Source organism: Pteronotus mesoamericanus, unplaced genomic scaffold (genome assembly GCF_021234165.1).
Source record: "Pteronotus mesoamericanus isolate MK-2021 breed Mesoamerican mustached bat unplaced genomic scaffold, CSHL_Meso_final contig_56, whole genome shotgun sequence".
NCBI lineage: Eukaryota > Metazoa > Chordata > Mammalia > Chiroptera > Mormoopidae > Pteronotus > Pteronotus mesoamericanus.
The window spans coordinates 24,071,832-24,097,504 of NW_026555201.1; the positions used below are offsets into that span (position 1 = coordinate 24,071,832).

The 25,673-nt window shown below is 34.1% G+C and overlaps 1 protein-coding gene across 1 annotated transcript in view; it reads left to right on the forward strand.

The window, feature by feature from the left end:
* LRRIQ1 (leucine rich repeats and IQ motif containing 1) overlaps positions 1 to 25,673 on the forward strand; it is a 208,549-nt gene that overhangs the window by 64,182 nt on the left and 118,694 nt on the right. The window contains 4 exon segments of the mRNA XM_054579834.1: positions 2,882 to 2,975; positions 18,612 to 18,791; positions 21,404 to 21,850; positions 23,323 to 23,533. Of these exon segments, the coding sequence (XP_054435809.1) occupies positions 2,882 to 2,975; positions 18,612 to 18,791; positions 21,404 to 21,850; positions 23,323 to 23,533 (932 nt within the window).

The following is a 25,673-nucleotide window of genomic DNA, read 5'->3' on the forward strand; positions in this document are numbered from 1 at the left end:
TTTGTTAGAGCATTTTCATCATTGAATTACTTTGGTGTCTGTCAAAACTGATTGACCTTTGGGTACTTTGGATATGTTCCTATTAACTCCTCTTCTCTTAAGAATAGGTCATATTTTTCTATTTGTTTTTATATCTAGTTTTTTTTAACTGTATGTCGAACATTTTACATATTACAGTTTATTTACTGAGACTGCATATTTTTGTCTTCCTTTTAAAGGGTGTTAAGTTTAATTCTGGCAGGCAGTTCAAGTATTGATGGACAATTTTTTTTTTCTGTTGGTCTTAATTTCATTCTCTCTTAGGACAAGTCATTTCAGTTTTCAACTGTGAGTACATGCCTGTACCCCAGGGCATTATCTTCACTCCTAATGCAGAGTTTTTTTATATTTTAGCTGAATCTCTGAGATACTCAGTTAGGTCTCATTCTGGCTGGGCTGAAACTCCAATGTCTTTCATGGCTGCATGAACTTCAGTGTTACCGTTCAGCTCTTAGTGCTACTGAAGGTGATCTCTACTAGGTTTTTCAGTCTTGTGCCACCAATGTAACACCTAGCATTCATCTAAGGACCTGTGGTAAATCTTCACATAGACTTCTCCCAACTCCCTTCCCCACAACATATACATGCAAAGCTTATTCTCAGTACTTTTTTACCATAAATTCCAGCATCAGTTCTATTCTTTGTCTTCTCACTCAGCAAAACAGCCTCTTTGCTTGGCCTCCACTCTCTTGTTCTGAAGTTGTAAACTGGTTTAGGCAGAAAACCACTGTGGTTATAGGCTCACCTTGTATGTTTCCCTTCTCTCAGAGTCAGGCTTAAAAACAAGTGCTTTGTATGTATAGATCAGTTTTATGATTGTTTTCTGTGGGACAGCAATTCTAATATAAATTACTCTGTAATGTACCTAAGGTTAACCTACTATTTTTACCTTTGAAAGTTTAACAGGTCCATGTAATTCTATTTAAGGATGTCTTCAATTCTACATATGACTTTTTATTACTTTTTAAAATTACTTTATTACTTGTTTATGCTATTATAGTTGTCCCAGTTTTTCCCCTTTGCCCCCTCTACCCAGCTCCCCCATTCCCTCAGGCAATCCCCACACCATTGTCCATGTCCATGGGTCCTGCATATATGTTCTTTGGTTACTCTGTCTCCTGTGCTGTACTTTATATCTCCATGGCTATTCTGTAATCACCAATTTGTACTTCTCAATTCCCTTCACCTTTTTCACCCATCCCCTTGATCCCCCTCCCATCTGGCAACCATTAAAACATTCTCTGTATCTATGATTCTGTTTCTGTTCTGCTTGCTTGTTTATTTTGTTTTTTAAGAATCAATTGTTGATAGATGTATTTATTGATATTTTATTGTTTATATTTTTCCTCCTCTTCTCTCCTCTCTCCCTCCTCTCGCCTCCTCCTTCTCCTCCTCCAATACCCTTTAACATTCCATATAATACTGATTTGGTGATGATGAACTCCTTTAGCTTTTTCTGGTCTGGGAAGCTCTTCATCTGTCCTTCTGTTTCTGAGAGACCCGAGTCAGCTCCCACTCCCAACCCCCAAGCTTGTTCCTCAGTTCTTAATCTTGTTCACAAGAGAAGTATTCAAGTGGCAGGTAACACATATAGTAGTAATGAGATAACGAGTTTGTATATGAAACACATATGAGCACAGAGCTGCAGGCAGGCACCCAGCTAGTCTGACTGTGCCATGTATGGAGGAAATAAAGTTAGTAAGTTTATTAGTAAGTTTGTTCTTTACACTTGAGCTGAGGCCACAAGTGGTCTCCCGGCTAACTCCAGTACACTGACTGTTGTGGTTCAGGGGTTATATACCTTAGTCAGCTTTTAGGATCCTCCTCCCTCTTCCCCTTCTAAACCTTAGGAATGAAGTATAACTACAAAGCCTTTCTCTCTCAGTAGGTAAAGGCTCTTTTTCTTAGTTAGTGAAATTGTTCCAGAGGCCCCCTTTCCCAGCAGAGTCTCAAGGACTCCCCTCCTGCGCTATCCCTGCTTGTGATGTTCAGAATACCTGGCAATCTTGTCCAACCAGGCTCGGGACTGAGTTAATTGGTGAGACGTGACTTCTTTTGTTTCCAGCCTCATGTTTTAAGTTCTTTTTTTTTTTTTTTAATTAATTTATTTACTTTTTAAATACATTTGTCTCTGCCTTCCCCCCACCTCTTTCCCTTGCCCCCTCCCACCTTCCCTCCCTCAGCTCTTCCCCTTTGGTTTTGTCCATGAGTCCTTGCTATATGTTCCTTGACTTTCCCCTTCCCTTCCCTTTCCCTGCCCCCACTTCCCTCTTGTCTCTGTTGATTTCTTTTCCTTTCAGTTTTAAGTTCTTTGTTAGATTGTAATGGCAGGGTCCCTGCTTTATTTTCCCTCCAGCCATTCATTTCTAACTTCTACCTATAGCAACACTTCCATACTAAGTGATAGCTTTGCTGGGTAGGGTAATCTTGGTTGTAGGTCCTTGCTTTTCACAACTTTGAATATTTCTTGACAATCCCTTCTAGCCTGCAAAGTTTCAGATTTCAGTTTCTCCTATTTTGTGTTTATAATCTGGAATAAACTGTTTTGAGCCCTTTACACACATTATTTAATTTAATCCTCACCCAATGAGATAAGTATGAAACTGAGTCATAAATCAATTGCATGATTTGCATAAGTTTACAGTACTGCTAAATGGTAGAAATATATATTCTGACATAAAATTGTGTTCTTAATACAATATCCTTTTAAAAGCATATTTTGTTCTGTAGAACCAATAATTTTTGTTGGTTTTTAAATAGTTAAATAAAATGCTCATTGATCTATGATTAGTTTTCTTTATCTGAAGTATTTCATAATGATTCTTATTGTTTATTTCTATAGATCTTACGAGTGCTGCGAAGTGGTTTGATGCATGCTATTCTCTCCGTGAATTGACTCTTACTGGAAATCCACTTCTTCAAGAAATAAACTGGAGGTAATCAAACATTGTTGCATACTTTGTACATATTTTATTACAGTTGCAGAGAACATAAATTGGTGAAAATTATTTTGTGTATACAATTTGCTTTGGAAAAGTTAATAAATATAATTTAAAAGTTTCGAGGTAAAATAGTTTTATAAGAATAGTTTGAAAATATTCTTTAACCTAAAATAATTTTTTGCATGGGTAAGAACTAATGCAGATTTGAATGATAATTCTGATCCATATCATGATTGTGTGACAGTTTTAATATGATGTTAGCTTGAGTCTTATTTATAGAAAACATTTGTTGGGAATCACCTCATGAGTTATCTAATCACATAGCTTGCTACTTAAAATTATTTCCTTTTTGTCAACAACTCGATTTTGTTTTAATTTCTTAAAAGAGAAATTTGTTGTCTGTTATATGTATTATAAGCATGTGTGATTTCATTCCTTTCTTTGAAACATTGCAGTACTAGATGTAAATGAAGAAAAGTATTTTGTAATTTTTCGAATTAATTTTCCTCTTCAAAATTCTTTTTCTAATCTGAATCTCACATATTATGCTAATGCTATTTCCCCAAAATTGACTAGCAACTTTTACTTTTATATGGTCAACTTTTTAAAAGATAATACACATATAATCAACTTCACAGTTTTGTTTATGAATATGAATACTGTGTAAAATCCACAACAAGCAAGATATTGAACATTTTTACGACCCCAGAGAATTCATTGGCCTTTGCAGTTGGTCCCCTCTTCCAGTACCTTTCCACTGTCTTTATGGCTTTCATGTTTTTGACCAAAAGTCAGCTATTTTCTTGTCTTCATTCTTTTGTTTCTGAATACTTTTGAGATTTTACCTCTATTATTGGTTTTCTTAGTTTGATAATGATGTGCTTTGGTGTGATTTCATATAGACTCACTCTGTTTAGAATTAATTAATCCTCTTGAAACTGATGCATCGATAATTTCCATGAAATCTGGAAATTTTTGGTCATTATTTTTTCAAATATTTTCTGCTTCATTCATATCTTGTATTACCAGGACTCTAATTTCACCAATATTATGCCAGTTGATATATCCCAGAAGATGCTGTTGCTCTGTTCTAACACTTACTATGCTTTTTTTCTACCTATATCTCATTATTAATAGCATTTGCTTTGTCTTCAAGTTTTATGATATTTTCCTTATATATCTACTCTGTAATTAATTTCATCCAGACTATTTTTCAGCTCAAATTTCAGATATTGTGCTTTTCACCTCTGTAAGTTTCATTTGTCTTTTTTTTTAACATTTGCAGTTTATCTCCTAATCATGCTCATGTTTTCCTGAATCATCTTGAAAATATAGAGAATATTTATACTGCTGTTTTAACATTCTTGTTGGCTAGTTCCATCATCTTTTTCATTTTTAATTTGATATTTATTGATTTTTTTCTGATTGGGTCATATTTTCCTGCTTCTTACATGACTGGTCAATTTTGATTGTATTTCAGACATTTAAATATTATATTGTTGATTTGTTAATTTTTTATTTATTTTATTTTAAATGCCATCTAGAGGGAGGATCCAATAAAAGCCAGAATTATCTTTTTCAGGGCAGGTCCCTTGTAGTACAGGCTTCCCCAGCTAGGTGAGTGTTCTAGGAACCCATCTGTGTCAGTGCACCAGCTGACATTGTTGTGAGAGACTGAGCTGGGCTTCAGTAAATTTTTTTGAAGACTCTTTCAACACATTTGTCTATTTCATGATGAGTGATTTGCCAGCACACCTGCCTACACTGTGCTGAGTGTTCAGCAGTTTTTGAGGCAACATGGCCAGCACCCCCAGTCCCCGCCCTCACTACTTGCCTCATCTCACTCCGACTGACTTTTTTTTGTTTCCCTGGATGAAAAAAGTCCTCAAAGGGAAACATTTTGCTAATGTGGAAGAGGTGAAACAAAAAAATGGCAGAAAGACTAAAAGGCATCAAAATCGATGAGTTCAAAAACTGATTTGAGCAGAGGAAAAAATGTGTTGACAGGTGTATTGCATCAAATGGAGAATACTTTGAAGGTGACTGAAGTTTAAACATGTAAGAATAAATACACAATTTTTTATAAATAAATTCTGGGATTTTGGTTCCCCCCCTCGTATTTCGTTTCTGATGTGCAGCAGCTAAATTACTTGGAACTAGTAAGATACTTTCAAAGCTTGTTTTTAGGAGTTCTAAAGGAAATCTGACTAGTGCTAATTTAGCCCCACTACAATTGTGCTGACTTTCTGAATATTCTTCCTGATACCTTTTATATGAATTCTTTCAATTTTAGCTGTTGAGAATTGTAGGTTCAGCCTTGTGAAGGTTCTTGTAATTTTTCTGCCTGTTGCTTTCCACTGGTTCTCTCCCTTGTTCTTACTCGGCTTTCTCTCACATCCGCAGATCATTAATCATTTACCGAGGTCCAGGTGAATTGCATCCCAGAATACTGAAAGACTTGCCCATATGTCCGCTTTGGAATTTTCTGGTGATGATTTTGGCCTAAACTCTTGTTTCTTTTAATGTCCAGAAGCACACATTTGTTAAATGGCTTAACATAATTTATTTTATACTATTTGACATCTATACCTTACCAGGTCATGGATATTTCGGGGCAGAACAAGGCTAAAAATAGGGCTTGTTACCTAATATTACAAGATGAGTTGGCACCAGGCACATGTAGGGAAAGGTAAACATTTACTAAAATTCAGGTAGAAAAATCTGCTTCAAGATTCTCTGAGTTTGGATCAAGTCAGCAAGTCTTATCAATTTGATCAGGTTGTGAAAATATAACTTTTTTGAATAAAATGTGGAGAAGAAGGAATGAAAGATTTAAAAAAGTGTTGTAAGGATATCTCATTTGAGGGCAGAAGCAGCTGACGTGGTTTCCCTGTGATGTGTGCCCATAGCCAGGAAGATCCTGGTTCCGATGAGTTCAGAAGGAATATAAGATATTTTACTGAGGAGTCAATGATCTGATTATGTTAAAATTTCCATGTCTGACTTAATGAACCTGCATAACAAGAAAAGAGAGTCTGGGGAATGACCTCTGTTCCCTCCCTCATCTGAGTTCAGTGTAAACCTCTATACCTCTCCAGATTTACAATGGTTGGCAAAAGTACATTTACAGTTGGAGTCCAAGTATATAATACAATAATTAATAAACAATAATGCAAGGATAAAATATTTTGTGTATTCACAGCTATAAACCTACTTTTGCCAACCCCTATATTGGTTTTCTGTATTTGTTAATTGGTCTTTGGTTTAAAAAATAGCATTTTTACACCAAGTCAAATGCCTGTGTAATTTGCTGTTTGTGATAACCTGTGTATCACAGTAGAGTTACTGCCTTTGTCAGAAAGTCTTTCTTTTTCTTTAAAGCTTGGTTTTCACATAAATTTCTAATGTTACACTGTTGTGTTTTGTTTTTTTTTAAGGAAAACCTGTTATGTAACCGCATGTTTTGGAACAGAATTTGTCAACTTTTACTTTAGAAACATGTTTCCAAGTGCTATTTAAGCTGAGTAACATAGAGGAAAGAGCATAACACAGTGCAGTGATTCTCAAAGGTGTATCCCCAGACCAGCAACTTTATCATCACCTGGAAACCTGTTAGTAATGCAAAATCTTGGCCACTGTCCCACTCCACTTAATCAGAAACTCGGGGATGATGCCCTGTCTGTGTTTTAATAATCCCTTTGTGTCATTCAGTACTTACTAAAGTTTGGAAATCACTGTATTTTTAAACAAGTACATTCCAATCCTGCCCCATAGTGTGGATTCTGGGCAAGTATCTTAACTTTCCTATGTCTCTGAATCCTCACTGATAAAATGACAATAATTATAGTACCTGTCTTATGGGGTAATTATGAGAATTGAATGGGATAATACACATATTTTTAGAACAATTCTGGAAGCACACCAAAATCTACCAATTTCTATTTCCAGGGTAACCAGACAGGTTCTCAATCTCCAAGGATTTAGGGTATGCCTACTATATGCAACCAGTGTCCTAACCTGTTGGATATTATAAAGGAAATTCAATGTAACCCAAAATTTCAAGTAATTTTTATAATCTTATTTGGGTAGCCAAAAATGATAACCATGAAAACTGATAATAGTAGCAAACACTCATATAGCCTTTACTTTGTGCCAGCACTGCTCTTATTTAATCTTTACGGTATGCCTAATTAAATAACTAACTAGTATCCCTATTCTATAGAAAGGAAAATGCGTCACAAAAAGGCTAAATAACTTGCCCAAATTCACAAAACTAGCAAGTGGAAGATCTAGGATTCAAACTCATGCAGTGTGGTTCCAGAATCTGTGCTCTTAATTCTTAGATTTCAGTCCCTAATACTGATCATTATTGAAGGCAAGGATATGCTTCAGAAATTTAAGCGAAATAAGCCAGGGGGCAAAAGACAAATACCATATGATCTCACCTATAAGTGGAACCTAACCAACAATACAAAGATACAAGGAAAATAATACCAGCAACAGTGAAAGGAAAAGAAACCAACAGAGACAAGAGGGAAGGAGGGAGGGGGGATGGGGAAAAGGAAGGGAAGGGGAAAGTCAAGGAACATATAGCAAGGACTCATGGACAAAACCAAAGGGGAAGAGTTGAGGGAGGGAGGGAGGGAGGGGGCAAGGGAAAGTGGTTGGGGGGGTAGGCAGAGACAAATGTATTTGAAAAAATAAATTGATTAATTTTTAAAAAAAAGAAAAAGAAATTTGGAAATACCACCTTAATTTAATGCAACTAGGAAAAACTGCCTTCCCTGAAGAGGCAAACTTTGAGTTAAACCTCTTAAGTTTGGTAAAATTTAAAATCAAGTTAAAAGAAAACAAACACTTCTGATGGAACAAATATCCAAGAAATGGAGGGGAACTGTGAAATGTGAGGTCAGGCTCTGTTAGAAGGCCAGTGTATTCAGGTGTCAAGTTGTTACACTGAGAAATGCCATTGGAAAGATATAAGAAATCAAGTACTTACACTTAAACAGTTTATCATAGAGTGAGTGAAGTACCTATACATATTGCTTATCTTCTTAACAACTGTGAGTTGAGTTCTCTAATTACCATTCTCATTTCACAGAGGTATTTACTGAAACTTAGATCCATGGTGATACGCAGCACTTATGATGTAAGTGTCGGGGAAGGGATTTGAGTTCTGAAACCTGGAATTGAAACTCTATGCTCTTTTGTTTCACATGATGTGAATTACTACAAGATTGTGATGGGCCCTGTATGCAAGAATGGAAAGACTCCTTTATCCTATTGTCCTGGAGAGGGACTACCTAGCATAGTAGATGAATGTACAGGCCTTGTAAATAAACTGCTCAGGTGCGTCTCTAGTTCCCTCACTTCCTGTTTGTCTTGTGCAAGTTGCTTAACCTTGCTATATCTTAGTTTCTTCATGTATAAAATGGGTATAATAATAGTTCCTATCTCATGGGATATATTCATTAGGTTATGGCTATACAACAACAAACAAAAATCTATGTGGTTTAATATGATGGAAGTTTATCTTTCTTTACATTACATCCGATGTGAGTTCATCCTTTCTAATCTAAACAGACTCAGAAACTCAGGCTTCTTTTATTTTGTGGCTCTTGTCATATAATGTAAATGTAAAATCCTTTTTTAAGAAGTAGATTGTGGTAGGAAAGGGGAAAAGACCACAGGGAAAACTGACATTTAATCACATTGCCTTCAAGAGTGGCAGTGATCACTGTTCTCATATTCTATTAGCTGTAACAAGTCATATGGCCAAACCAACTGTAAAAGAGGCTGGGAAATCAAGAAGAAATGAGTATCAGAGCACACTAACAGTCTTTGTGAGAACTAAACGTGCTACTGCAGGAAAGCATTTTATAGTATTGCCTAGCGTATTGCACACTTGATAAATGTTAGCCGTTATTTTTAAGGAACTATAGAAAAACTTTGAATAGCTATAAACAAAGAAAAATAGTGTTTTGGGGAAGATCATTTTCAGCAGCAAAGTGATGAGATCAGGGGAAAGTGGCTGGCCAAAAAATGTTATTAGAGTATCCCAGCATTAAAAACAGCAAAATTAAGTAGAAGTGGTCCCAGATTTTTATATAAATCCTTTTAGTATACAGCTATATTTATACATTGATATAAACTGATATAAACATATGAAGATATATGTGTGTGTGTATAAATAGCGACTGTCCAGAAAATATCCAGCCATACGCTACAAAAAATAGAGACATTTATTGAAGAAGATACGGGACATAAGAAACATTGTACATAAGACAACGATGCCTCAGTCCCCTTCAGTGTAAGCACCTTGGGTCCTCAGACAGTTCTCCCAGTCCCCATCAGCTGCCCAGAAGTACTTTCTTCAATTTCATACTGGTCTGAAATCTTTTCCCTTTCTAAAGTGATTTTAGTTTTGGGAAAAGCCAGAAGTTACAGGGTGACAAATGTGGGCTGTAGGGGAGCTGAGTTGCCTGGGTGATTTCATGTTTTGCCAAAAATCTCTGCACGAGATCTGATGCATGAACGGACACATTGTCGTGATGGAGCTGCCAATGACCAGTTGCCCATAGCTCCAGCCTTTTGAATCATCCCAATAGTTTCTGCAGAGGAATGTTCAAGCTTAACACAAAATTTGATGCAGATTTATTGCTCTACCCACTCAGTCATTTTGAATGCAGTGGCCACACAGTACACATGCTCATTTAATGATGTCTACCACCCTCGCTGACTAGTACAGTCAAGTAATCATTGTTCATGCACGCACATTCCAGTCCACTCGCCTTGGCTGCCAGTCTTCATTGATGTCACACAAAGAAATCTTGTTATATTAGTAATGGCTGGACTTTTTCTGGACAGACTCTCTCTAGAATATATATATATGTGTGTGTGTGTGTGTGTGTATAATCATTGTATGCCATATAGACACCTCAAAATTATTTGTTAAAGCCATCCATCATCAAATTTAATGACATTATAATTTGTTCAAGCTTGAACAAATGCATGTTTTATTTTCATCTATTGAATTTCTTATTGAATTTATTTAATTTTACTTTAATGACTGAAAAATTTATAATTGTTGATTCACTGTAGTTATCAATATCAGGAGTTCTAAAACTGGAGTCCTCTGACTTCTAGGGAACCATAGTGTTTATCAGATTCTCCAGGTTTCCTGAGAAAGTGATCATAGGACAAATTACTGTAGGAAATATCAACTATCAGTTAATGTCAAGTCATAAGGGGATCAGAAATTGTAACTACTAAAATAATTTGTGTGTGTATGTGAAAAAGCCACTGAAATACATTTCTAGAACTCTCACTAGCTGGATGGATGCTCCTCACGGAATAGAAGCAGTCAAGGTCCCCATCCAGATGTACTAGCTCAAGTTCTGGGGCTGTGACTCTCTTACATTGGGATTTAAAGTTCTAATCTGCAAGTTTTGGGTTCCTATTTCTAGGATCCAGATCTTAGAATGAAATCTCCTGTACAAAAAGAAGAGGGTGATTATGTTCACAAGACTCTGCTTGGCAGGGGATAATATTTATAATGAAAGTACCTGGTGGGTTGTTTTAGATAGCTATCTTTACTTTTCAAAATGACTATATAGACCAAGTCTATGATAAGAAATAAAAATAGGTAGATGTGCCCATTATTGAGAGCCAACTCTTACTATGCTAAGTGAAAGGGACAATGGTTTTTCTATTAGATGTTGGACAAATAAGATAGAAACTCTCTTGCTGATCCAGTATCAGTTTCCATCCAAAGAACTGTCATGTTACCAGCTGCAACTAGAAACAAATCTTTGAATTCATTTATTTATTTTTGTTTTCATGAAGCATAAACACTTATCTTGTTGAATAAAATATTCTTTATATATTTATATACACCTATTAAAATATAGATATTCACTTTTTACACTTAACTATATACACTTTACATTCTTGAAGAAAATATTTAATTAGAAATGTGGAAATAAATAGGCAGCATTTATATTATGGATACATAAATAATTTAGATATTATAATTTCTATATTTTAATGAACTTTTCTGGACTAGAGTAATAACCAACTTGAAAATATTTCCAATCACATTTCACTTACATTAGTTTGTCTAATACAGTTTTCATAATTTTAAGAAGACATTCATTTATCTAAAGGGTTTTATATCTTATAATCTATAAAATATGGATTAATTAATGAAAAGATCAACTCAAACTTCAACTGGTGCGTACCAGTGAACTTTATATAACCCCATGATACCAACAAAGGGATTAGTTGTAGATTTTCCCAATTGGCTTTTTACTTTCATGTCTAGCCAGTGATAACATGAACAAAACTGATGTACTAAAAAAAAAAAATTCTCTTTTTAAAACTTAAACCACAGACTCAGATGGGAATCTCCTTTGGGAATGTTTTTCATTCATTAATGATTAATAGAGCTTCTTAAGTGACAGAATATTCACCAGGAAGTTTTTACTAAATGAAGTATTGATTCAGCCCTTGACTAGCAGGAACCCAGCTGGAAAAACTAATGTTGAGATACTTAGTATTCTTATACTTTATTTCCAACATGAATCAACTTGTTCCAGCACTTTCTAATATATTCATCACAGATTCTTATAAGGCTACATTTGAACTTAATTAAGGCCAATCCCTGCACTACTAATTTATACAGATCTGAGAACTGTTCCTTTAAAAAATTAAAGAAAAATATTTTTAAATAAAACACTAACTTCATTCTAGATAGTTATTATATAAATCACAACTTAAAAATATGGTCACACTTGTGAAGTTCCCAAGCAAACTAAATTTTTACATCCAAAGAAGGTTTAAAATGTTCTGACTAAAATAAACCATTTGGGGATTTTTTTTATATAAAGATGGTAAATGTAACATCAAAATATTCCAAAGGTAAAAATTCAAGCGCTGCTGATGCATTTGATGATAAAATTATCATTTTGATCCTTGATGATGAAGTATCAGTTAACATCAGAATAGCTTCCATGTAATGCCAGCTGCAACACCTAGAAACAAACCTAATGTCTGATATTACCTTTGAATTTATTTATTTTTAATTATTTTGTTTGGAGCATAAAAACTTGTTTTGATAAAATGAAGTGTTTGGGGTAAAATACTGATCTGTCTGTTAGTCTGATAAAGCAAATTCTTATATTTTTTCTCTAGTATTGTATTAGATTATTTAATTAAAATGGCTCTTTATTTTCTCATCTCTTTTTTTCTGAAGAGAAAGCTGGTTTATTCTATATATTTGAAATATACCCTCTAGTTTCAGTGTCACAGAAGTACTTTTCTAAGAGGCTTTCATACCATATATAAAACAATGGCAATATTAATCAGTGAACACCCCATTAGAATGTAACCTTCCATTCCCACAATATCTCTTATTTTGGCAAATCCTTCCAACATCATTGATATATATATATAGGTTTTGTTATAGTTTTCCATGAAAGCGCTCTCTTTTTGTTTTTGAAATTAGAGACAATTTTTTAATGATTAGAATTTCAGAGTTTTGTTTTCTTTTTTAAGTTTAACCTGAGTATCTCTGATTGTAGCATAAGGTCTTGTAATCTATTTTCTTCCTAATACAATGGTTGTTATTCTTTAAGATGCATTAAAAGGGCTATATTTTTAAAATGGAGATTGTCCTGGACCCACCAGTACATGACTGGTGTAACTGAAAACTGCATTTTAAAAAGTGTCCCAGGCACCATTGATGACAGTTCAAGGACAATCTTTCCAGAAACACTACCTGCAGAATTGGAGGCACGCATGGAAATATAGCCTTGAATTCCCTTACCAATGGATTTAGAGTGATTAAGGTAAAGAATAGACATATTAGACTTTGCGGTTCTCATGTTAGCAGCGTGTGCATTGGTTTTCTTTTACTGACACCTCCTCATTTAGCCAAGATAAGACCTGAAAGGTGGCTGCTTGAGAGTGTCTCATTGGTGGCACTGCATCTGCACTACCACTGAGGATCCTGGATCCTGGCGAAGTTTTGTACATCTAACAGCTTAGTCTTTTTGTTTAACCAGAAATGATTATACGCTATGGGGAAAAAGTCAGCTTTATATAACTCCTGAGTAATCCAGTTTACAATAAGAAAATCTGGTTTCTTAATTTTCCTGATAGGATATACCTTTTCAAAAACTAGAGCCTGTCATTGGTACACCTCATTCCTTCTGCTCCTTAGGTCCTCTTTGGGGACCAAGACAGAAATTTGCTTGGTGCACAAGTATTGGGTTGGCCAAAAAGTCCATATGCTTGTTTGTTTGTTTTGTTTTTGTAAAATAAAGGACACATTTTTCATTTTCACTAATAACTTTATTGACGTGGATATTTTGAATATGTCAGCTGTCTCTCTTGCATGGTATAATACCGACTTTTCTCAATTATTGTCTCAATTTGATCACTATCAACTTCACCTGGTCTACCCGGCCGTGGAGCATCGTCCAGCGAGAAATCTCCAGCACAAAACATTGCAAACCACTTTTGATGCGTTTGATCAGTCACAGTACCTTCTTCATATAATTCACAAATCTCTTTTTCTATTTCAGTTGTGTTTTTACCTTTCTTGAAATAATAAAACATAATATGCAAAAATGTTGCCTATTTTCTTCCATCTTCAATATTAAAGTGGCTACACAAAAAGTCACTCATTTTGATAAGTTTTTTAAAAAATACATGCTGATATGACAGCTGTCACAATACAATCTAACACAATTGTTTTTAATGAAGTTAAAGATAATGATGCACTACTAGAGCCATCTTATGGAAAAATGGCTCTGCGGAAAAATGGAATGAACTTTTTGGCCAATACAATAATTAAAACAGCTGGTTATTCTCAACGGCTATTTCTGTCAAGTTATTGAAGCCTTATGTTTGCTCTTCTATAATTTATGAAATTTACACTAAATAAACAGGTACAGTAATAGAATTAGAGCATCTTTTTAAGTTGGTTGAGCAATACAGTCTTTCAATACCTTTATTGTCACATCTCACAAACATCATTATTTCATACCTGGCATTTTATAATTATGACTAAATAAGTTATTTTGACATTATAGTCATGTATTTTTTTAAATGTATTTATTTATTTATTATTATTTTCACCCGACAACATGCTTATTGATTTTAGAGAGAGGGTAAGGGAGGGAGGGGGAGAGAGGGAGAGAGGGAAACATTGATGTGGAGAAACTTCGATGTGAGAGAAACATCAATTTCTCCTCCTATGAACCCCAACCACCCCGACTGAGGACCAAACCTCGCACCTATGCATGAGCCCTGACCAGGAATTGAACCCACAACCTTTTGGTTTATGGGATAACACTCCACCCAACTAAGCCACACCAGCCTGGGCTATAGTCATGACTTGATGAAAACTTGATAAATTTTTAAAATACAATGTATCTCCATTAGTAATATAATAAACAATTTGATAGCATGTAATAGGCATAGTTAATCTTGCTATTATAGTTTGATTATTACCAGCTTCACTTTCAGAGAGTAATCTTTCCTTGCTTTAGGGTGAGCCCCAGTTAAAGATTTCATGTTATAGTTAGTATTGTACATCTGTGATAAATACTTCAGATTACCTCATAACCAGTGATGAATAGCTAGTATCTTAATTTAGCATTCTGCTTTTGAACCACATCTTAAAATGAATCCAGCCAGAAACACAATACATGCTGTTTATTTCACCCTTTGTAGTAGACGTGGTAGTTTTTGGCAAACATTGGTAACTTCCAGCCTACTAAGAGAAAAAAATAGCCCTGACTGGTGTGGCTCGGTTAAATGTCGTCCCACAAAGCAAAAGATCATCAGTTGGATTCCCGGTTAGAGCAGATGCCTGGGTTGCAGGTTTGATCCTTGGTTGGGGTATGTACCAAAGGCAACAGACTGATATTTCCCTCTCACGTTGATGTTTTTCTTTCTTTTTTCCTTCCCTTCACCCCTCTAAAAATAAACAAATAAAATTGTAAAAAGAAAATTCAAAATATATGGACCCAAACTTTCTTAAGTAGTTCAAACTTTTTGTTAGCAAAGTATTAAGCTTTTATCTGCTTCTTAATATTGTAAAATATCTGATAACTACTCTAAAGAACCAATCCTTATTAATTTCACTCTTTATTTAAATATGAGTAAGGAAAAAAAAGGGTTTTTTTTCCTGGTGAGATAAAGAGGAGTAGGGAGCTAATCATCTCTATCCCCAGAAAATAAAAATGTGTAGTGTTCTTCTTTTTGGCCTTTGTGAAGGGAGATGTAATTATACCTCTCCTGTGATTACTTCTATTTACTAGCAAGACTATCAAGACTGTAACTTCTTACAAGGGATGCATTATGACATTTGTTGGCTCTAGGCATTTTTGCTTTAAAGGACCACTTCCTTAATTTAATTTATTTTATTATTTTTTTTTTATCCTCACTTGAGGATATGCTTATTGATTTTACAGAGAAGGGAAGAGAGGGGGAGAGACAAGGAGAGAAACATCAACGTGAGGGAGGCACATTGATCGGTTGCCTCTCATATGTGCCCTGACCTGGAATCGAACCTGCAAGCTCTTGATTTATAGGATCATGCTCCAACGAACTGAGCCACACCAGTCAGGACCATTTCCTTAATTTAAAAAAAAAATTATATTTTACAACTGTCTTTGTTTAAATGGATATATCAATTCTGACTATACCGTTAGGTAGAAAGAATAACTGATATTTGGGCTGTCGTTGGAGTTTTCCTTCTTAAACCTTAATGTTTTAGTAATGTTTCCTTTGCCATCTTCCTTTCGTTTTTAGGGACTGTTTGTTTTGTTTTTCAATTAATAAACTTTATTTTTAAAGCAGTTTCAGGTTAACAGCAAAACTGAGCTGAAAATACAGACAATTCCCACATATGCGCCTGTCTCCGCATGTGAACACCCCCCAATGCCCCAGTCAGCATCACACTCCAAAGTGGTACACTTCCCCCCTGCCCCACCACGGGACATTATTTTTAAACCTCACAGACATGGAGCACAGAGGGCTGGACACAGGGAAGCCAAGGGAGGCTTGTGCACTCAAGCTTGGCAGTCCTGTTCTGAGGGGTGAAACTTCAGGCCAGCCCAATGCCTTTGACAAATGAGGCCTTACATTTTTGTAGGTTGATTTGGAGCTCAAAGTGGTACACTTTTTGCAGTTAATGAACCTACACTGACACATCATTATCACCCAAAGTCCTTACATTAGGGTTTACTCTTGATGTTTTACTTTACGGGTTTGAAAAATGTGTAATGATATATATCCAATATGTAGTATTATATGAAATAGTTTTACTGGCTTTAAAATCCTCTGTGCTATTTATTCCTCCCTCTACCTTAACCCCTGGAAACCACAAATCTTTTTATATCCATAGTTTTGCTTTTTTCCAGAATGTATCATAGTGGGGAGTCATACAACAGGTGGTCTTCTCAGATTGGCTTCTTTCACTTAGTAATATGCATTAAAGTTCCTCCATGTCTGTTCATGGCTTAATAGCTCACTTTTTTTTAGAGCTAAGTAATGCTCCATTATATGGACGCATCAAAGTTTATTTATTCATCTACTGGAGGAAATCTCTGTTGCTTTCAACTTTAAGCAAACACAAATAAAGCTGCTACAAACAACTGTGTGTAGGTTTATGTGCAAACATAAGTTTTCAATTCATTTGGCAAATATAAAGGAAGCTGATTACTGGATCAAATGGTAAAAGTATGTTTAGTTTTATAAGAAACCACCAAACTGTCTTCCAAAGTAGTTGTACCACTTTGCATTTCCACCGGCACTTAATGAGAATTGACAAATGAGGTCTTATATTTCTCCACATCCTTACTCACATTTAGTGTTATATGTCTTGGATTTTGGCCTTTCTAATAGGTAGGTAGTTGCATCTTGTTCTTTTAATTTACGATTTCCTAATGTCATGATATTGAACATCTTTCATATACTTATTTGCCATCTTTTATATCTTCTTGGTGAGGTCTTTTTTATGGTCTTTGGCACATTTTTTAAATTGGGATATTTCTTTTCTTATTGGTGAACTGTAAGACTTCTTTGTATATTTTGGTTGTCTTATCAGATATGCCTTTCACAAATATTTTATACCAGTGGATGGCTTATCATAGTCTTTTGACAGAATATTTCTCAGAAGAGAAATATTTAATTTTAGTGAAATTTGGCTTATAAATTATTTTTCTCATAAATTGTATCTTTGGTATTGTATCTAAAAATTTATTACCATACTCAAGGTCATTTAGATTTTTTTCCTATTTGATATTTTACGTTGTACTTTTAGGTTTGTGACCCTTTTTGTTATTTTTTTTTGAAGAGTTAAAGTCCTATGTCTAGATTCTTATTTATTTATTTCTTTTGCATGTGGTTGTACAGTTGAGGGTCATTTATGTTTTCTCCATTTCATGCATTTGCTTCCTTGTCAAAGATGACTTGACTATATTTACATGAGTCTATTTCTGAGCTCTCTCTTTTGTTCCGTTGGTCTATTTGTTTATTCTTTTCCCAATGCTACTACACTCTCGTGATTCCTATAGCTTGACAGTAAATCTTGAAGTCAGATACTGTTAGTCTACAAACTGTTCTTTTCCTTTAATAATAAGTTAGCTATTTAGGATCTTTTGCCTATGTAAACTTTAAAATCAGTTTGTTGATATTTTCTAAATTTTTGGCAGGCATTTTGATTGTGATTGTGTTGAATCTGTAGATCAAGTTAGGAAGAACTGACTTCTTGACAATATTGAATCTTCTTATATATGCACCTAATTTCATGGGACATCTTTCCATTTATTTAGTCTTTTTTTATTCCCTTTGGCATAGTTCTGTAATTTTCCTCATAAAAATGGTTAGTTTTTAACTAAGGAGCTGTACTTATATAAGATGTCCACTTGCCCTATGACCACCAGTAGCAGCCTTGTGAAAAGAGGCCTGCACCCCCGCTCCACCCCCAGTGAAAGGCTGTGGAGCACTTCTAAACATCTGGGCTTGCTGGACAGTTCTAACTATCTGGCCTAGGTTTTCACAACATTGGTCTTTTGAATTGATACAGACTTATGCTCATATCTTGAAGATGTTTATTATTATAATCCTTAGCAATTTCAAGAATAAATAACATAATTTTATATTTTCCAGATCATGAAAAACAGGATAATCTTTACCCTTCTTGTTTTAGCACTATTTTCATTATATTTTACTAAAAGAAACAATCAAAATTCACCTCTATTTCTTAAAAAAAACCCCAGCAACTTTAAGATTATTTTAATTATCTTATTTTTAAAAGAGTGTATCTGATATTATTATTCTTATAATGCAAACTTTTATGTATTCCCAGCCAGTTTCCAAGTTCTTAAATTTCCCATTTGTGCTCTAGAAGACAACAGTTAAATGTAAAGAATGCTAGAAGTTATTTTGTATGTAACATGAAACATAACATTTTAAAACAAATTTAACTATCATTTTCTCTATAAAAAATTGACAATTTTCAAGATATTCTCTGTTCTTATATTGTTTAAGTAATAGGCATATGGTTATTTTAGACATAAACTCTCCTTTTCAAGATTTTTTAAATGTTTTCAATAGGGATTCTTTGCTTAAAATGTTACCTGCTCTAAGAATCCTCAATGGTGAAATGCTAACCTCTTATTCAGAAAGCAGCATTGAAGAACACTGTCAACCAGAATTAGGACATTTTCTGGTACTTTGTCAATCCCAGATTAGAGAATTCAACCTACTAACTGAAAACTACATTACTGGAAAAGGGTAAGACTGTTATCTTTAGCTTGCCATAATTAAAAGATATAGTGCATTTTATATATGTGATTAAATATATTCTGATTAATACAATCATACTTTTTTGGAATAGAACAGTGTGTTTAAAGGATTGTTCTTTCAAAATTCTGGCATCAGCTTTTTATTGTTTGAAATAAATCAATATCTATTTTGGACATAATTTAAAAGTTAAAATATTAAAATCAAGCATGAGGATAGTTTCAAAACAATATAAAAACATTCAGTCAGGCATTCAATTAATCAAAATTTATTCTAAAATTATTTCACAAAAGACATGCATTCAGATTAACATAAGAAATTAGATATATGAATCTAATACAGTGGAGAAAGGCAAATTTTATAACATAGATAAGGTATTTATATATAAGCTGTTTCGGAATCACAGTGGAGAAAAGCAGTCTGCACATGCACATATTCGTGAGACAGAGGCTGAGGGTAAAATCCCAATCAAATATCAAATAAAAGACAAACTCCCTTTCCTTACCTCAAATTTTGAATGCATTATTATGAATGAATTACAACTGATCTTTCTGTAATTTTTTTTGAGTTTTTTTTTGATCTGGAAAACACAACTGAAAAAGGAAAAGGATTTAATATTTCACTTATGATGAGACTCCCTTATAACTGGAACAATAGTATGGGCTTCCAAATGTCTTAATTACTTAATTATATTCTTAATATGTTGCTATTTGTACTTTCATACAAGCTGATCTATATGAGTTGATTTTTCTATTTAAATGTTTTAAAACATAGTTTATTCATATTAAAAACAAACTTAACAGCTTCAAAAATCCCAATTTTTTATGGATAATTAATGTTTATTTTTAACAAATATTAAGATTATTTAGACTTATCTTTGTACAAATCTAAACTTATATCTTCTTGTATATATAGGGAAATGTACAATTTTTTAATATAAAAGTGACCTTGACATTTCTCATGGAAAATAAATATTTTATATTTGATTACAGATTATGGTAAATTTAACACCTAGTCATAAACATTTGATATTCTGATTTTGAACTGAACTTTTCTGATTTATTAGCCAAGAATTGATGAAATACAAAATATCAAACATATATTGGGCTCTGCCCGGTCTGATGTAGCTCAGTAGATTGACTGCCAGCCTGCAAACCAAAGAGTTGTCAGTTTGATTCCCAGTCACGGCACATGCCTGGGTTGTGGGCCAGTTCCTCAATGAGGGACACATGGAGTCAACCACACATTGATGTTTCTCTCTCTTTCTTCTTCCCTTCCACTCTCTACAAAAAAAAAAAAAATATATATATATATATGTATATATATATATATATATATGTATATATATATATATATATATATAGCCAACCACACATTGATGTTTCCCTCTCTTTCTCCTCTTCCACTCTTTACTAAATAAATAAATAAATAAATAAATAAATATTTTTTAAAAAGATTTTGGACCCTGACTGGTATGGCTCAATTGGTTGGGCATTGCCCTGCAAAATAAAAGATCACCAGTTTGATTCCTGTTCAGGGTACATGCCTGGATTGCAGGTTTGGTCCCCAGTCAGGATTCATGTGAGAGACAACTGGTGGATGTTTCTCTTTCATATCAATGTTCTCCCTCTCTTTCTTGCTCCCTTCCACTCTCTCTAAAATAATTTTTTATATATATATAGAGGAGGGGCCTAGGCTAACAGCCAATAATACCTTTGTGAACACAAGGAGTATCTAATTATTTCTATATCTTAGGAAATATAACTTTCATTTTAACTTTTATTTTGTATGGTATGGATACGATTTTTATGCATAGATAATTATATCCTAATTATTTCAGAATAAACGTAAGGCAGCTTGTGGGTATATATTAAATATAGTCATAAAAATATATTTGAAGTAAGTAAAATTAAATAAAAAATACATAAATAAAGGAAAATAAATAAAATGTAGCCAAGGATAAGGCCCATACAAGTGCAAAGTCCTTTGCATTTTTTATTAAGAGCTGTTATCGGGCAAACTGAAAGTTTGATTAATTACACAAACTATAACCTCAATAAGATGAAAATCCAACAATTGTTCAAGAGAATCATAACCATTTATGTCTTAAAGTATTTGAATTTTCTTTGGAATGGATTCTTTTTCCAGAGAAAAATGGGAATATAAACTTTCCCATAATATAAGTTCTTTGTTTAAAAGTCCAATACAAATATTTTGCATGGCAAGTGTCAATGTAGAAAGTACTTTTAACTTTGTTTCATAAATAACTTCTCCAAATTTAGGCAGCCATGATTTCTCATGTTTATGGTAGTAAAAGCGTGGATTTTTCTCATTCATTTGTACCAAAAATACCTAGAATAAAAATGGTTCTAAAACTTCCAGACATTTTGTCTAGATTGACAGATCTATATTAACTAAAAAAATATTTTCAAATTTTGTTAGACATGATATCAATTTTTATCTAAACAATGAGGAATAAGTTTTTAATGAATGTTATATTAAGGTTTAATGTTCATGTCAGGCCACACAGGGAAAATTTCAAAACTTAGTTTTAGTATTTGTTGATGTATTCTTATTACTAATTGTTCTAATTATTTCTCCAGAAATATATTCACCTTGGATGTTGCAGAGAATCTCTGTCATTATTTTAAGAAATTAATGAAACTTAGTAATGAATACCGATATGCCCATGAACACGGGGATGTAAGTGTAACCAAGAGAGGTAAAGCAGAAGCCCAGCAAAATCATGTGGCTCCTACAGACAGTGGTAGCATACTGCAAAATAGAGTCCTTCACTCTTGTGCAAACAAACATAAACTGAACTCACCAGATATTTCTGAAAAATGGATGGACTCTGGTTCTAGTCATTTCCTATTAACCAACTCCTTATCTGAAGATACAGAAGGAAGAAATCAAGAAAAAGCAACAGGCCAGGAGAGAGAGGATAGCAAGGCAAGTGCTATCCCCACCAAAAGAATCCCCTTCATGGAAACAGTAATGACAAGTTACCTGCTGAAGAATCACCCAAATACTGAACATAATGAAAAAATGTAAGATGTATAGATCATTTTTCTTTTACAGTTATATATTTTTTATTTTTATAGATACTATTAATCAATGTTACCAAATAACTTGGTAAAAGATTTAAATTATTATTATATTTTATGTTAATCTCTTTACTTATGTAATTCTTGTTCAGAGTCATGGTCTCTCCTGACTAGCTGGAACCAGGATGGGGGTAGTTGAGCAGTACCCCCTTGCCCTGCTGTCAGCCATGGCTTTTCTGGGCCTGGAGGTGAAACATTGGTGAGGCCTAGGTGTTACCTCTAGTTGGATGGAAAATCGGTCTCTGTCATCAACAGAACCGAGTTTTTGTTTTCTAAGATTGTTTAACACTGACCAGAATCTCATTATCCTGAGTGTTTGATGATTAAGGGAGCGGTCATGTAAGGGAGGAGGAGTTTGATGAGTCAGGGCACTGGATGAGGCCAGTCTGAATCACATGAAAGAAAGGAAAAAAGATCACTTTAAAGAAATGACGTTTCTGCGTGGTTGCATTTTTTGTGCCATCCACACATGTCCCGAACCCCATTAACTCCAAACACACATAAACAATATTTGGGAGTTCTTAATACATGATGAATAAAACAAATGATGATAATAAGGAAGGATGAAGAACAAAAAATATTGACAGACCAAAGACCTAAAGAATAAAGAGAAAAAATGTATACCCATTTACTTAACCTTGCCATTGAGTAATTCAGGAAGATTCCCTGCAAATTGTATAGGTGTTTCCTAAGTGATTTACATGTGTTCTTATGCCAAGGACATTGTTATTATGATTTTTGCTAAATGATGATAATGATGATGATTATGTAGAAATAGTAGGAGTTGTTTTTCTCAACATGGAGAGCACTCTATGTTCAGGAAACCCTAACGTAACCTTCTTTACTTGCCTTCACTGCTTTCAATATATTGAAAATGGTCCTTGTGTTAGTGTCACTGAAGAAAATACCCCTCATCTACATTTTTCTTCCTTTGGGAAATTTTGATGATATCAGGCTGAAGAATTTAAGCACTGAATTAACGACTGCTCAGCTTTAGAAGAAATTCACAAGTACAGTCAGTAAAATTTGTATGTATCTGGTGAGAAATATATAAGATGCTGTCTCAGGTTAAATATGTTATCTTAAAAGTTTCTCATTCTTTACGAGTTATACATTGCAAATATTTTTTCAGACTCTTCTTTATCATTCAAAGTACCTATTATATATAACACTTTAAAATTCTCTAATTTTTGTTCAAAAGATGAAGGAATGAATTGATGGTTGAATCCATAGCAAAATTTACAAAGTATATATACTATCTTTACTTCTCTGACTGTAGTTAAATAGAAGATGATGTCATATTTTTAAATAATACTTTGTGTAGTTCAGGTTTACAAATATAGCATATAAGGACCTCTTATCTGTAACTGTATTTTTTTAGGAGCTAAAAATGTTTTCTTTTCTCTTCATAATAGTATGGCAGCTATGGTAATCCAGGCCTACTGGCGTGGTTATATTGTGCGTAGACAGTATCATTTCTCTACAAAAGTACATACTCCTTCAACAGGACTCCTGACATACTGCCCAAATTCCTTCATCAAAAATCAAACTATTTTAAAGAAAGAAAAAAGAGAAAATACTGTGGATATCCAAGAACAGAAGGAAAAAGCTGCTACTCTTATTCAGGTTAGTTTTAATCTGTTGGTGAAATAGTCAAAAGAGATGTATTAGCCATCTTTCACTGGGTTATTCTGTATACCAGGCAACACTCAAATTTTAGTGGTTTTCAAATCATGGGATTTATGTCTTACTCATGTGATGTGTGGGTTACAGATTGGCCGTGTCTCTGCTTAGTATTTAGGCTGAAGAATAACCTGTAATTTGGAAATACTCATGACTGAGGGCCAAGCTGAACTAAATAATCATATTTAAAGCATCTGCTCACATGTACCATTTGTCACATATTTGAATAGCCAAAGCAGGTTTCATTTAACCTAATCTTCAGTTATTTTTATACGCATTTTAAAAATCTACTAAAATAATTGTTAAAGTCCTTCAAATACATTTTTAACTTCAAAATTCAGGAAGCAAATAGTGAATAGACTTGATTCAGCCTCACAAAGACCAGATTTCAAAATGAAGTTCAACCTGATCACATTCATCCTTTTATTTATTCACTCATTAAATACTTTTTAGAACATACTATTTGTCAAGCACTGTTGTAAGCTCATGGACCATAACTGTAAACAAAATATACAGGATTTCGGCCCTTATGGAGTTTATATCCTGTTGGAAGAGGCAGGCATAAACTGAATAAATACCTAAAATAAGTTCCGTGGAAATTCATGACAATTCACCTGATGTGAATGATCATAGCTGAACAAAAATTTAGTGTTTCCTTCTATTCATTTAATGAGCACATATTTGTTGGCACAAGAGTCATACTAGCTTACATTTTGTTAAGATATGCAGTTAATAAATAGGTATGCTAGATAGTGTTAAGTACTAAGTGAAAAAATGAAGCAGGAAAAGGTAGGTTGGGAGTATCAAAGGAAAGTTTATTATTTTAGATAGGATAGAGAGAGAGACCAGAAAGGGTGACACCTCAGGGAGAGAGAGTAAGCCATTAGACACCTGGGAAGAGTATATTCCAGGCAGAAAAATATGAGATTCCAATGCACTGATTTAGGAGCACACTATTGTGTTCAAAGAGCAGCAAGAAGCCCTGTGCGACTAGAGAGTGACTAGGGAAGAAAAGTAGGACTTAAAAATCATAAGCCATTATAAAGACTGGCTTTTACTATGAATGACATGGGAAGATAGTACAGAAAGCTGAGCACCGGATTCACACAATCAAGTTTTCTTTATGTTGTGATTCTACTGAAGGAAGTCAGGAGTAGAAGCAAGAGAATCAATTAGGGGACTATTGCAGTAATCCAGACAATAGTTAATATCAGCATGGACAAGATTGTTTCAGTAGAAATGGTAAAAAAAAATAACATTCCAGAATATATATTTATTTATCTTACAGTAATACATATGGACTTTGAAGGTAGAGCTGATAACATCAATTCATGGGGTTATGGTATATGAGAGATAGAGAGGAGTCAGGGATGCCTCCAAGGTATTGGCAAAAGCAACTAGAAGAATAGCTTTAAAGAATAGCCTTAAAATTAAGTCTCTGGCTTTTGCTGTTTATTAAAATGATAGTTTTCAAGAGCATTATCTTTGCTATGGGTCTAATGAATATATTTTGTATTTCAGATGGCTTAATTAGTTTGGATTGTGCTCCTAAGGGCAATGCAATGCACAGACAAAGCTATACTGATACCTGAGTGGTGTTGGGAGTTGGGGAGGGCAGCAGATTCAAGGAAACTCTGAATCTCAAAATATTCTGTGACATGAGAGATGAATATGTCATGTAGTCCAAACTCTCTCCTATCATCAGTTGCTGAGTAATACATTTCTTAGCATCAATGGCAAATGGATATTAAAGTTTTGCTTCATTTCGTTCAATAAAGAGAAGTTCATTACTTTGTGGAATAGTCTAGTTCAGTGACTGATTATCTACGTTGAATGCTCTTTTGAACATTTTCTGCTTCTTTATATTTGTAACGGAAGTATGCATAATTTAGCCTTTCTTTGCAACTTAGAACAAGTCTCTTTTGTTGTACACCATGGCACTTAAAATTATTAAAGTCAACTCAACTTTATTCCCTCTTCTCTTGAGTGCAGTCATATAGTTTTTAAAGTCATCCATTTTAAAATATGAATTTAAGGCTGCCTAGTGATCCTGGAGAGCAGAGAATGATACAGTAGAAATATG